General features: G+C 27.9%; 1 protein-coding gene across 5 annotated transcripts; it reads left to right on the top strand.

The window, feature by feature from the left end:
• The first annotated feature begins 11489 nt into the window (after positions 1–11489).
• LOC114398057 (dof zinc finger protein DOF2.5-like) lies at positions 11490–13570 on the top strand. 5 transcript variants are annotated; one of them, XM_028360180.1, is made up of 2 exons: positions 11490–11668; positions 12277–13570. In XM_028360180.1, the coding sequence occupies exon 2, from the start codon at positions 12305–12307 to the stop codon at positions 13061–13063; it is 759 nt and encodes a 252-aa protein (XP_028215981.1). In that variant the 5' UTR covers positions 11490–11668; positions 12277–12304; the 3' UTR covers positions 13064–13570. The 5 variants fall into 5 exon arrangements, with proteins under 5 accessions (XP_028215981.1, XP_028215982.1, XP_028215984.1 ...); XM_028360181.1 differs by having other exon boundaries at positions 12280–13570; XM_028360183.1 differs by lacking the exon at positions 11490–11668 and adding an exon at positions 11698–11821 and having other exon boundaries at positions 12280–13570.
• The last annotated feature ends 200 nt before the right edge of the window (positions 13571–13770 follow it).

The raw sequence follows: 13770 nt of genomic DNA on the forward strand, positions 1-13770 counted from the left end.
CCCTTTACTAATAGATAAACAAAAATATTACTACTAATTACTAAGAATAAGTATATATAAGCCATAAAAAAGATTTTTTTTTATCGGCCAACAAAGATATATATTAAAGAAACAAAGGTACCAGAAGTATCATACAAAAGATTAATTTCGTGTTTAGCAAGTGCAATTTGTATCATCTATTCAATCTTCCTCTTTTTTTCTTCTTTTCAAGATTCACCAAAAAAATAAGAATACAAATAGATATGAAATGTCTGTCTTTTCCTTAATTAGTTAACATAAAAATAACATAAGTTACATTTTGTTTTTTTTTAGCATTTTTTATTCATAAGAATTTAAGATAAATATGAAAAAATTTATAACAACTATCGCACATTCATTCAACAAAGTGAATTAAGCCCTTGCTTTATTGTTTTAGCTCCGATATTGCTATGAAATTATTTTTAATTTTACCATTTTCTATCATGCATGACTCTTTGAATTTCTTTCCGAAATAAAGACAAACTAACTGAGGTTGTTCCATATTGACAGCATTAGTTCTATCGATCCTCGTTATTATCTTTATTTATTTTTTTACACTTTTTCACACATTGATATTATAAAATGAGAATTAAATAATTTCCATATTGACACTTTTTCACACAAACTAACTTATTCACTCTGCATGTGACACTTATTACCACGTGCTGATGGTTTCTACACTCATTAATTTAATAAAATTTCATTAAACTCTTTTAATATGTTATTAATTGTTATGAATATTTTGAAATTTAATTTAATTTTTATTTTTTAATTTAGATCTCTACTCTTTTAAAGTGACTGATTTTGATTCATGTCATCATTACGTAATTATTATCTAATATTGTGTTAACCAATGAGAATCCAATATTAATTCAACGTACACTATCATCATTGTATTTTCTTATGGTGTGTAATGTTTCGCATGTTAGAAAAATTATTAAAAGTATTAATTTAAATTAGATAATATTAAGTAATTAATTAATTTTATCGTGTGCAATGTTACGCACAATAAAAAAATTTAAAAAGAAAAATATTAAAATTATCTTTTAAAATTTTAATCCAATAGATGTGTTTATAGTCAAGCCAATTTTGTTAACACCACGCAACTCCATATAATAGGTACCCAGTTTGTATTGGCGTGATGTACTCTTAAATCTTTACGTTGCGATTACAAGAGTTTCAATGTTCATACATTAATAATATTATACAATTGAAAATAAATGTTAGATCTCAGCAGGATCTTTATAGTTACTTGACTTTCTTAATAAAATTAATTAAATACAAAATTTCAAGCACTTTTCAACTCATACCTTTATAATAGAAAGGTGCAATTTTACGTGAGGGAGTGTCTATATACGCGATAAAGTCGTGGTCCAACCGTTGAAACGTGCAATGTTAAATTTCAAATTGAAAGAACCAAGAAGTCAAGAACTGTGTTTCAAACAAGTATTATTCAACTCTTTCCCACTGAGCAAGTAAGGCACGTGCTGAGTTCTGACTAGGTGTCACATAGTTACATCACAGACAAGGGTAAAACAAGCTTCACACGCAATAATGTAGTATGATGAAAATGAAGCCACGTAGTTTTTTCAATCTTGTTAAGTAACACGACGACCCTTGTTCACGTCATAGTTGACAAAACTATTTTCGAGTTCATGTTCTGCTTTGGTGACTACCATATAGTCTTGATTAGGAGTTCAGGGATATTGCATGCTTGTGTAGTCGTTTGGGCACGGCCTCTTCTCTTCCACATAGCTATTTTGAAAACCTTCCTCCATTTATTGAGAAAATGAAAGAAATACGTTATTGAATTAATGGATATGTAGTTGACATTAACAATATAGACCATAATTAAGATCCATGGATTGAAGTGTATTTACTATGAAGTGGCTTCTTATTTTGAGTAACATAGCTATCAATAAGGGTTAAACAGATCTTTCCATCTTTTCGGCCACGCAGTATTAATTCCTTGGAAAGTTTCATATTGAATCTTACTAATTAATGTGGCCATACCATATTAATTTTTCAATAAGCAAAGACTTTATTAACAAGTACTTTGTGTGTGTGTGTGTATATATATATATATAGGATTAAATTTGATTACAAAATAGTATATATAGTCCGTCATTTTTAAGTGTAGTTATTAGCTTTAGTAAAAAAAAGTGTAGTTATTAGTTTTGACATAAAGATTGAGAAGGAAAATGAGTGGTACAATTTTCGCTAAATTTTTCTTATTATATCTTTTCTATTTTCATACTACCGTATTCAATACGGTGTTAAAAAATCTTTGATTACTGGTTAATTATGGGTAGAATTAAAAAAAAAACATTTAACTCTATTAAATATGAATTATTTTGATAATAAAAATATATTGAAAGTATCTTTAAAAATATTTATTTAGCCGTTATCTTTGACTTAAATATTAAAATTTGATATTTTTCTTATTTATGACTTGCAGATATGAAAATGAGAGATTAAAAGAGAAAAAGATCGAAAAAATATTTAAAATATCAGGAAGTCTCAAGAAGATATAATTAAGAGTAAAACAAATCCAAAAGATATCAAAAATATCAAAAAAGAAAGATTTTTAACATCAGGTTCAACCGTCCAAGTCCACTACAATAACTATAAAAGGAAGTCAAGGCAAGCAGAAACATACAAGACCACAAACCCCTCTCTCCTAAGGAAGTCAATAACTTCTAAATAAGATTTAAAGAAGGTATGCATGCATGAGTTTTAGGGGTTAGACGCTCGGAAGAGAATAACTTCTAATAGAACAAAAAGAAAGGATTTCATAAGAAAATCATTGTTAGGAATAGAATGATAATTTCATGCCCATACATCCTTGTAAACATCTAGAATTCATACTTCATGCATTTTATTTGTTGAGTCTTTGCAAAGGAATTTGAAAGATAGATAAATAAAATAGGTTTGTCATCTCGAGGAGTCAAGTAATTGAATAGATGTGGATATAATAAAATCACCTAAATTGATAAAGAAAAATCATAAAACTCATACATCCTAGGCAAATAAGGCAGGTCAGGTCCTAACCTTATCAAATTCTAATTTTATTTTATTTTTCTTATTTTTATCTTTTACTTTTATTTTTCTTATCTTTTACTTTTATTTTCTTTATTTTTTATTTTTATCATCTTTTAATTTAAATCTTTTATTTTTATCTTTAAATCTTTATTTTATCTCCTATATTTTCTTATCTTTAATTTAAATTTTTTATCTATTGCTTTTAAATTGGATTTGTATTAAATATAAACAAAGTTCTTGTAGATTTGACATTCGAACTCCGAGTACTTTATTGTTTATGACAAATTTAATATACTTACCAACGAGTTAACAAACTCTACGTTGATATTATAAAATGAAAATTAAATAATAGCCTACTTTTACTAGAACGTCAACAAGAACAAATCAAACAGGACTATGTCACATGATTAATATATATATATATATATATATATATATATATATATATATATATATATATATTCTTAACATACTATAAGAATGAATTAAGAATCTATTAAAGGGGAGTTGAATTTTTTTTACCTTTTATAATTATTTAAATATTTACTTCTAATAAATAATAATTTTAAAAGATATTTACAAATTGTTTAAATAACAATTATTTTATAATAAAATTTCAACTATTTTTATTTTAAATAATTACAATTTTAATTGTTATCATAGTAATAACCAACATACCATCAATTTTACACTAATTATCACATTGATCATCTGAACAAATAAAAAAGGAAATATTTTTATTTGGTGTATAATTTTCACTAGATCATTTTATTCTTTGTGAGTTTTTAAATTTTTATTATTTTTTTCTAATAACTATCCACTATTCTTAGGTTATTAGTTTTTTTTTTTACTTTTAATATTTTTCTTTTTCTTTTTTCTTTTTAATAAAATAGGTAAAAAGACACCAAATACCTCTCCACTGGTTACAATAATAACAATAAATATAATTTTATACAATGTTACACTAATTAACTTTAATTATTATTATAATAATAATGTAAAATTGATTTTATATTAACCAACTTAAATGTATATAAATAAGGGAAGAGAGCTGCTGGGACCTGCACGTCTCCCTCTTAACCTGTGCCTTTGTGTTATAACAAAATAAGAATAGATGGTACATCATACATTATGATTGATTCGTGGTTGACGTGCAATCGAATTGCCTTTAGAAATGATTTTCTTTCTTCTTTTTTTTGTTACTTGTCCTCTCTCTCTGCTAGAATTGATTAAATTCCTTTCGTGGCTGTGGTTATCAATCTGCTAAACTCTATTTTTTTTTATATGTAAAATCAGAATTTTATTACCAGCAAGAGTACGTACCATGAGTACTCCAAACTCCAGAGATACACCAATCACACAAACTTCCTGCTTTTAAAATAAATAAAAAGAGAGTAAATATATTTTCTTCTTACCGTTTAAGCTCTTCCAACAAAACACACATGGAGTTCTTTACTCAAGCATTTAAACTACCAGGCATCGTGTGCTCGTGAAAAATGAGGCTGTCATACGTGCTACACCAGGCATTCTGGGGTTACTTTGTGATCATTAATTTTCCTAGGCAAAGGACCATCAATTTCTCAGTTTTTTTTCTTAAAAATTTACAAGACAAATGCATGAGGAATCAACTTCGTTATACGTACAGTAATAGTTTATAAAACTCCGAAAATAACACACTCACACAAATAACTAGACTATCTGAAAAAATAAAGTAAGAAGTTTTGTACTGCATATGAAATAAAATAAGCTTCGTTTTGTATAAGATGGAGCTGTCCATACGATCATTTTATGCATAAGATGTTTGTACATGCTTGATTATTCTATTACTTCTTTGCTGCATATGGTCTTGGGTTTTTCAAAGGATAGTATATGACTGAACACTTATGTACAGCCTCGTTTTTTATTACTTACCAATGGGATCACCGATAGCTACCTACAATTTAAACGTATGGAAACCATTTCGCTAGCTAAAAGCTGCTTTACGTATCAAGGGAATCTTAAGTCACGGGAGTTCAGTGGAAGAATTCTATGTGAGGGCTGCTCTTATTTTTTACAGATAAGGCAGCCCCATGTTATTTACGCTTTTTAATCCTATTTATTGTGTTTCAATATGAAAATTAAACTACACTCTTTTGATAGTAATTTAATATCTTAATATTCTACTCTTCCCTAGACGACTAACACAGGTGTTATTTTTTAAAACTTTTTTAATTTTAAATAATCACAAAAGTTTTTAATTATAAATCAATTATATTTGAACTTATATTTTTTATTTCATCGTGATTAATTATACATATATTCCTTATTATTGAAAATTTTCTGGGAAAAATATTTATGTTATAATTCAAGAATTAATAGGCATGTTAAGGTTTTTGGTATAGTTATAAATATCAACACCCACCCACTGAACCACAGTCATCGACCCACCTACACACACATTATACATATCTTTCTTATGATTCAAGTTTTAACACACACACACTCTATTGTTATTATAATTGTTATTGTAATTCTCAACTCAACTACTATTATTTTATTTAATATATTATATTGTCATATAACTACGTATGTAATAAAATATTTTAATCTATTTATTGTATGAGTTACTTTAAAATCCACATATTATTTAACTCAGTTACTTGGAAAATAAAAGTAATAATTTTTTAAGCAATTTTTTAAACTAATATTTTATTTTAATTTTTTAAATTTGATTGTTTCTATAATTTACATTATACAAAATATTATGAAAAAAAAATCACTTTTTATTATTTAGAATATCATTTTAAAATGTTTAATTAGTTTATCAATTAATATTTCAAAATTAAAATAACAACTAAATTTCAGTATGTAATATACATTTAATCATTTTAACATAGAAATAAGGAACTCACTCAAAATTTTATATTATTTATAATATTTAAGTTTACATTTTTATACTCAATATTTAAATTATAAAAAAAATTATATTCATCATTATATTCTGGAGTAAATATTTTCTATAATTAATTTAAATAAACTTCATTAAATATAAAGCTATTTTTTGTTGCTAAATATGCAAATAATTATATATAATATTGAAATGGTAATTTATTTTAAAATTAGATTAATATTTATATCCTACACAATTAATATAAAACTTAAATATATAATAAGTTTCACTATATAATATTTTTAGTAATTAAAATAAATGAAAAATAGTAACTAACTAGTAAGCATGCCTCGTGTTTTTATTTCTGTATGGTGGCCTTTCGGTTGGGCCTGGTGTATGTTGGTTTGGTTGTTTTGGTTCATGGACTGGTAGGCCCAGAAATTCTAATTATCAAACCCAGCGAACAGAAGAGCCCAAGCTTTCTCGGGCCACGAATAATATATCAACACTAAAAAATTCTCATCGGAAATTCAATACGACCTGAGTCCTTACTCAATTGATGATGGCAAAAAAATTGACAATGGCAAAATCCCATTAAAATCAAGACTTTATGAGAGAATTAAATTCTGAAGTGATATACAAACATGTTGGAGAACCTAGGCGTGGTTAGTGAGGCCAAAAAACTGTAGATTTTGGGAACAAGCTAGTTTCCGTAGCATCCAATGTAGTATACGTGAAAGAGAACAAGGACTAGATAAGTTTCGGATAGTCTTACGTTCATATATTGTTATTGACATTATTCCAAATAACAAAAGTTGTTGTTGATTTGTTAATTTGAGCTAAAAATATATTATTCTTTTTCCTCTATTAGATTATGGAAAAACTCTCACATTTAAAACAAAATTGTCTTAATTATAATAGTTTAAAGGAAAAAATTTCATGAAATATTTTAATTGCGACAATTTTTTTACTTGAAATAAAATTCTCGATACTTTATAAATTGGGAAGCAAAATTAAAAAAAAAATAATAATTAGAGAGATAAAATTTGTGACATTATAAAAACTTTATCCTCTACCGTGCCAAATTACCAACAAAACATGTAAAATACTACCAGGAATTAAATAAATTATCAGCGTCAAGGGAGAGGCATCAGGCACTAATCCAAATCAAAATAGTGACTAAGATTCTGTGGTTGTGGTTGTGGTCATTGTTTCTCATTTTAAACCAATTGCTGTTGCCATCACAACTAAAAGTGGTGCAAGCAAGTGACAGTGAAGTGACACACACCTTCCACCCATCATAACTGGGATATTATATTAGTCTAATATTTAGAAGTCATCAAGTCAAGTCACTTTTATTGGATTAGATATATTTATTTTGAAATTTATTTATCAACTAAAGTTTATACCATATATATATTTTTTTATAAAATTTTAAATTAATGTGAATAAAAAATAAAAAAATTCATTTATAATATATAAATATGTATATTTAGTTATATTTTATTATTATTAATTTTTGCAAAATGTGATGCTAATAAGTAAAACAATATATAATTACAATTTATTGGTTAAATTAAAATTCATAATTTATATAAATTTATTAAAAAAAATAATCTTAAGTTTAGCATAAATCGACTTTTAAATTTTATTCATTTATTAATTTAACCAGGAACCTTAATTAAAAATTAATGGGGTTTTTATTTTTCCTCCATCCAGTCGCACATTAACCCGCTAAGGCCTCTTTTTGTCGGCTATAAAAAACTTCTCTCATCTTTCCTTCTGCTTTTGTTTTGGAATTGGAATAATCTCTCTGTCACAATAATGCCGTCGCCGTGGATTAGGAAGAAACACAATCATGGCATATAAAGCAACGTTGTAGCTGATTTTAGTATGCAAAATTATTAGTTTTCTTGACCATCATGAAGAAAGACCGAAAGAGTTCTACATCACCAATCCAATGTTTTGCAATATATTATTACAGAAATTAATCATTAACCAGTAATAGATATTTATCATGATTTTATATTATTAATGAATTACTAACTTACAAGACCGATATATTATATATCTGCAGGATTGCAGTTAAGATTACACAAAAATTTCTTCTACCATATTTATGGAACGATTTGATAGATTTCACTATGTAATTAATTAAAAGATCGGGATGGTTTGGTTAAAATTAAATCCAAAATTATTATTAATGTACAGGGTGTTTATGCAAAACACCACACTATGAACTTGTGTTTCAAGATCATCCGTCGTATGGGTCTATTGTTTTCACATAAACAGTACGTATATACGAAGAACAGTTTCATAATTATAGAATAATGTGAGCAAATTCGTAATTCGTCTTATGAGACAGATTCTTATTACAAGCACATTGCGTAATTGAACAACATATATTCTAACTAGAAATCACACATTTCCTCACGTTTTAAGTTCCGTACAACGTGTTTTTCCTATTAATGCTTTTCACATAAAATTTCATCAAATTCACATGGCAATACTGCAGCACAGAAAAATTCACACGGTTTGGTGGTCAGATGCATGCCCTCTAAACGTACCTACTTAAAAGTTGTCAAACCAAATTTGAAGAATGGGCATAATGATAACGTCTTGTGTGCATGAATTTAAATCTTGGCGTTGGTTAGTGAAATTTATTTCAACAAATGGTTTAAAAATAATACTGTAACAATTTTTCTAACTTATGCATTAATAGTATATATAAATTAAGAGGTGAAAAAATATAAATTTTTATTTTGAAAATAATTTATTATATTAAAAATATATAAATGATTTATTACGTAAAATAGTTCTATTTTTTTTACTCTGTGACCATTAATTTGCCCAATTATTTTCGAGCAATAAGCTTTGATTTTAATCTTAAACGTATTTTTCTTATTATATATGAGAGCATTAAAAATATCCTAAATTATAAATAATGGCATATATCTAACAGTAGTTTAATTAATATGAAACAATTACTTGATGGGAGGTAATTTGGTGTTATGCTTAGTGCATGTCTAAGGTATCATTTAGACCCTCGCAAAAGTATCTTAAGGTTAAGGGCAAAAGATACACTAAAGTTCATTATTCAAAATACGTTGATAAATCAAATATGAACCATGATATTTAAATATTTTATTTTAAAAAAAATATCCTACCGACATCTTTTATTTTTATTTCACTCTTTCTATCATAAAATATACATATAGTCTTCTTTCTTTTTTCTTACTCTCACTAGGTATAGAATAACATAATTAAATATTTTTTTTCGTTCAAATATAACTTTAATCTAATTGCGGTCGTTACTCGTTAGGTACGGGGTATCATGAGTGTCTAAAACATGGGTGGTCACCTTTTTTGGTAGGAACTCACATCACATGCATACATTCAATAAAATGTTTAAACTTAAGATTTACCATTATTTTGATTTCGAAGTAATATTGTGAGCGTCATCGATCTGTGTTTTGTCTCTTATACATGTGTTTGTGTGGTGGGATAAATTTGTTAATATAACCTTACTTGTTTTAATTTATAAGTAATATATTAATAAATTATAGTTTTATAATGATTAAAATAATTTTAAAGGTGTAACTTACTAAAATATCTTTTTTGAAAGACAAATAGAAATGCTCAACTTAATTTTTTTGAATAATTATTTTAATAAATTACAGAATTTTTATTAATGGAAATACTCTTAAAATATAATATATCAATATATTCTTTACATAAAATAAATGAAAATATATTGCCGATTGATTTATATTAGATGAAGAACCTGACACTTCTTATATATAAATTAAAAATTAAATTTAACCAACAACAAAAAATTTACTCTATTTTTTTAATTCTTATGTTATATAAAATATTTTTTAATAAATTAAGAAGATAAAAATATGTCATCCCCCCATTTATGTAATTTTAGTGGAAAAGTTCTTATTGAGTCCAAAAATAAATACTCTTTCTTATGTCTTCTCTCCAATAAATACTAAAACTTAGTATTTTTATTTAAATTAGTACTAATATATGCCCTAATAGTATAAATTATTTTTATATTACTATTTAATCAGTAGTACACATTATCATGATATAAATTTATTGATTTTTATGATAATTATTTTTTTATTAGTTGTTAGTATAAAACTTTGACATTAACAACGAATAAATTGGCTTTTTCATTTTCTAGGGATGGTTGTTTACAAAAGATATCTAAGAGACTAAGACATGATGTGGGGAACCTGGAGTTGATAAAGCGTATATTTTAGTAAGTGACACTGTGAGCATGTTTACTTTAATTAATTCATTTAAGGAAAAACATATATTCTTTTTTCAATTTTTTTTTTGAAAGTTAGCAAATATTAAAATAAGATAACTAAATGAAATACGTATTTTGAGAAAACACAAATAAATTCCTAAAATTGCTTTATGTACCATCATGTTAGCACTCCACCAACGGCCCGAATGTTACGATAGCTTTAATTTATGCATAGTAGACTAAACATATATATTAAGTTGAATGATAATGTCTTATTCATAGACCCTTCATAAGAGGAGAAATTACGAAATAGAAAAATAATAAATGTAATAAAAAGGAATAAAGATTAAAATGAAATACAATTTTTTTCGATAACTAAAAAAAATAATACATTAAGTGAGTATATAAAATAGAATATAAATAATTAAGGATATATTACGTTAGCTGCTTATATTTTTTTTTTGACACAAATATTTCATTTCTCGTTTATTTTTTTCCAGGAAAACACAAGGATTCAGGCACTGCAATTAAATATAAAATTAAAGTAGATCTATAATTAATAAATTATAACTTACATCACGTGTATCACCTTTCTAGCAAGGTTGTTATGGAGTATGGACTTATGACCATCCTATATATATTGCTTGGTGGTTAATCTAAGTTTGGAACTGCTGTTTCAGCACATTTTTTAGCTGTTCGGGCCAGGCTAGAGAAGTTATTGTCTAGTTAATCACCATGAAAGCATTTGAAAAGTTCTCTCTGGCACAAACAGTTTACAAGGTATATATATATATATATATATATATATATATATATATATATATATATATATATATATATATATATATATATATATATATATATATATATATAAATGAAGCCGACGAATCACTATAGCCAGAAGAGAATTAAATTTGTTTGATTGCTTTATAAGCAAGCCCTAGTATGTACTTCTGAAAACACGGGGAAAGTTTATTAATTGCAGCAAAAGCATTTATGATAATTAAAGAAAGACATGAATCAAAGCATTAAAATACATTAATCTCTATTATGAGCCTAAAAAATCACATCTAATGAAAGGTCCTTGATTAGAGAAAAAGAAGGTTTGGCAAACGAAACATTAGTGAAGAGTCTACATCGTTAAAAAAAGGAAAAATCCACCACATGTCCACACTAGCTGCACACTCATTATTCCACCACACAGAACAAAAGCAGACAAAAAGAAATCAAATTGGAATTAATAATAGGAAATAAAAAGGCATTTGTAGACAATTTAATGAATATAGAGGGAGTCCTAAAGGCTAAAGCATCATTAATGAAGAGGAATTGCAAGTATAGTCAACAATGACACACATTTCTTCTAAAACTTTATTTTCTCTTTGCATCATTCATAAAGTAATAAGCCAGCAGATAAAGCCATTCCACAAACGAACTAAGACATTCTTTCTTGCACTAAAGAGCAGCTGCAGACAAACAAGGTGAATTTTCTCTCTCTCTCTCTCATATCCATCTTTGTTGCTTTTGTCTGTCTTTTCTACTCCGAAATTAATATTCATGGCTACTACCGCTCACTGAGCAAACATGGTGTTCGATTTTTTCTCTTGTCTTTTCTTTGATGCACAACTTCTAAGGTTTCGTTTGGTTTGTTTAAAAGCTGACACAAACATGAAGTTCCACTAGATTTAAGATTTGTTTGTATCTTTGTTTTAATTTTCTAGCTATATCAAGGATATGATTTTCATGGCATATATAGTTGCAAACTCCACCGTATATTGGCCTCCTATATCTTCTCCTTTTCTAAAAAAAAAAAGTTTTAACCTTAATTTGCTCTTTATCTTCTTGCTCGTGTGATGATTATTGTCAAATATATAGCAGGAAAAATAAAAGGATTATTAATTTGTTATTATTGTTGATTCTTTAAGTTTACTCATTTCTCTTGTTTTGAATGTCTTGTAAATTAGCTCCTTAATCTATTCGCGTAATGAAGTTAATTATTACCAAGTCATGCTCTTGAAATTTTTTGTCTGTGTGAATTCTTATCACATGTGAACATTACGTAATTATAGCATCTTTTGGGGTTCGTTAGTAGGTTGGATTAGCGAGTGAGATCCTCCATGGAAGATATCGGTCCGAACTCATGCACGAGGCAAGTGGCAGAGAAGAAAGCAAGACCTCAAGAGCAATTGAATTGTCCAAGGTGCAGTTCAACCAACACAAAGTTCTGTTATTACAACAACTATAGTCTCACACAGCCCAGATACATCTGCAAGACTTGTAGAAGGTATTGGACAGAAGGAGGGTCTCTCAGAAACGTTCCCGTTGGAGGTGGCTCTAGGAAGAACAAGAGGGTCACCTCATCAAAGGTTCCTCCTGACTTGAATCCACCAAGCCTCTCATCAGTCTCAGCTATTTCTTCCCAAAACCCTAAAATGCAAGGAGTCCATGACCTTAATCTAGCTTTTCCTACAGCTATGGACAATTATCATGGCATGTCTCCATATGTTGAGATGCCAAAACTTGAAATTGGTGGTGATCACAGTACTAGTCATAGTCACCACCATAGCCCTTCTGCTGTTGAGCTACTACGGTCTGGCATGGCTTCTAGGGGTTTGAATCCTTATGCTCCTAATTCCTTGATGTCAACCTCAGATCATTCCCTTTATACAACTGGCTATCCCATGCAGGAAATTAAACCAAACCTTAGCTTTTCAGTTGATGATGGGTTTGGAAATAGATCATATGGGGTTCAAGAGAATGGTGGTGGGAGGCTTTTGTTCCCTTTTGGAGACATCAAGCACCTTTCTGCGGGTGTTGAAGTGGAACACATTAAAGAACGAGGAAACAATTCAACTGGATATTGGACTGGTTGGTGAAGGGTCTTCATGGCAAGGAAATTATGAGAAGAAATATTGAGAGGACATATAAACCTTCACTGTTTTCTTTATCTTCACTGTTTCGATCTATCCTTTCTCACATGGATCATTATGATCTATCTGCTTGAAGTTGTTCAGATCACTAACAATAGGGTTACTCTGTTTTGTATACATTATTATTATTACTACATTTCTATTCGAACAATAGCAATGTGAGGGTTTTACAGCTCATCTTGGTTGCTTTTAATGTTTAGAGAGATAGATAGAAGAAGAGGTGAATATAGGGTCTGCTTTTGTTCAAGTCATGCAATGGCATGTATTCATGAATTCTTCTGTCAGGAGTAGATACATATCTATCTATCACCTTTATTGATGTATGCATGCTTTCAAAGATTTGGTCCAAAATGACTTTTGATGATTAAGGAAAGAGTCAGATATTCAAGTTTGTAACCATAATTATACATGTATTGGATTGGTTGTGAGTGCTTTGTGAGCTCTTTCTTATTACTATTTCTATCTATGTCACTGCAAAAATTAGTGGGTTTGTCAGCTTTGATATCTAATCTAAATGAGCACATCCGAGATTTTTCCAACTATGAAAGCACTTGGTGGAATTATTCGGAAGAATAACATCAAAAGAAAACTGAAAAGGAGTATTTAGCTGATCTGGTCGTCATACACACTTTCAATGCAAGCTCGGATTGCAA

Source organism: Glycine soja, chromosome 19, assembly GCF_004193775.1.
Source record: "Glycine soja cultivar W05 chromosome 19, ASM419377v2, whole genome shotgun sequence".
Classification (NCBI taxonomy): Eukaryota; Viridiplantae; Streptophyta; class Magnoliopsida; order Fabales; family Fabaceae; genus Glycine; species Glycine soja.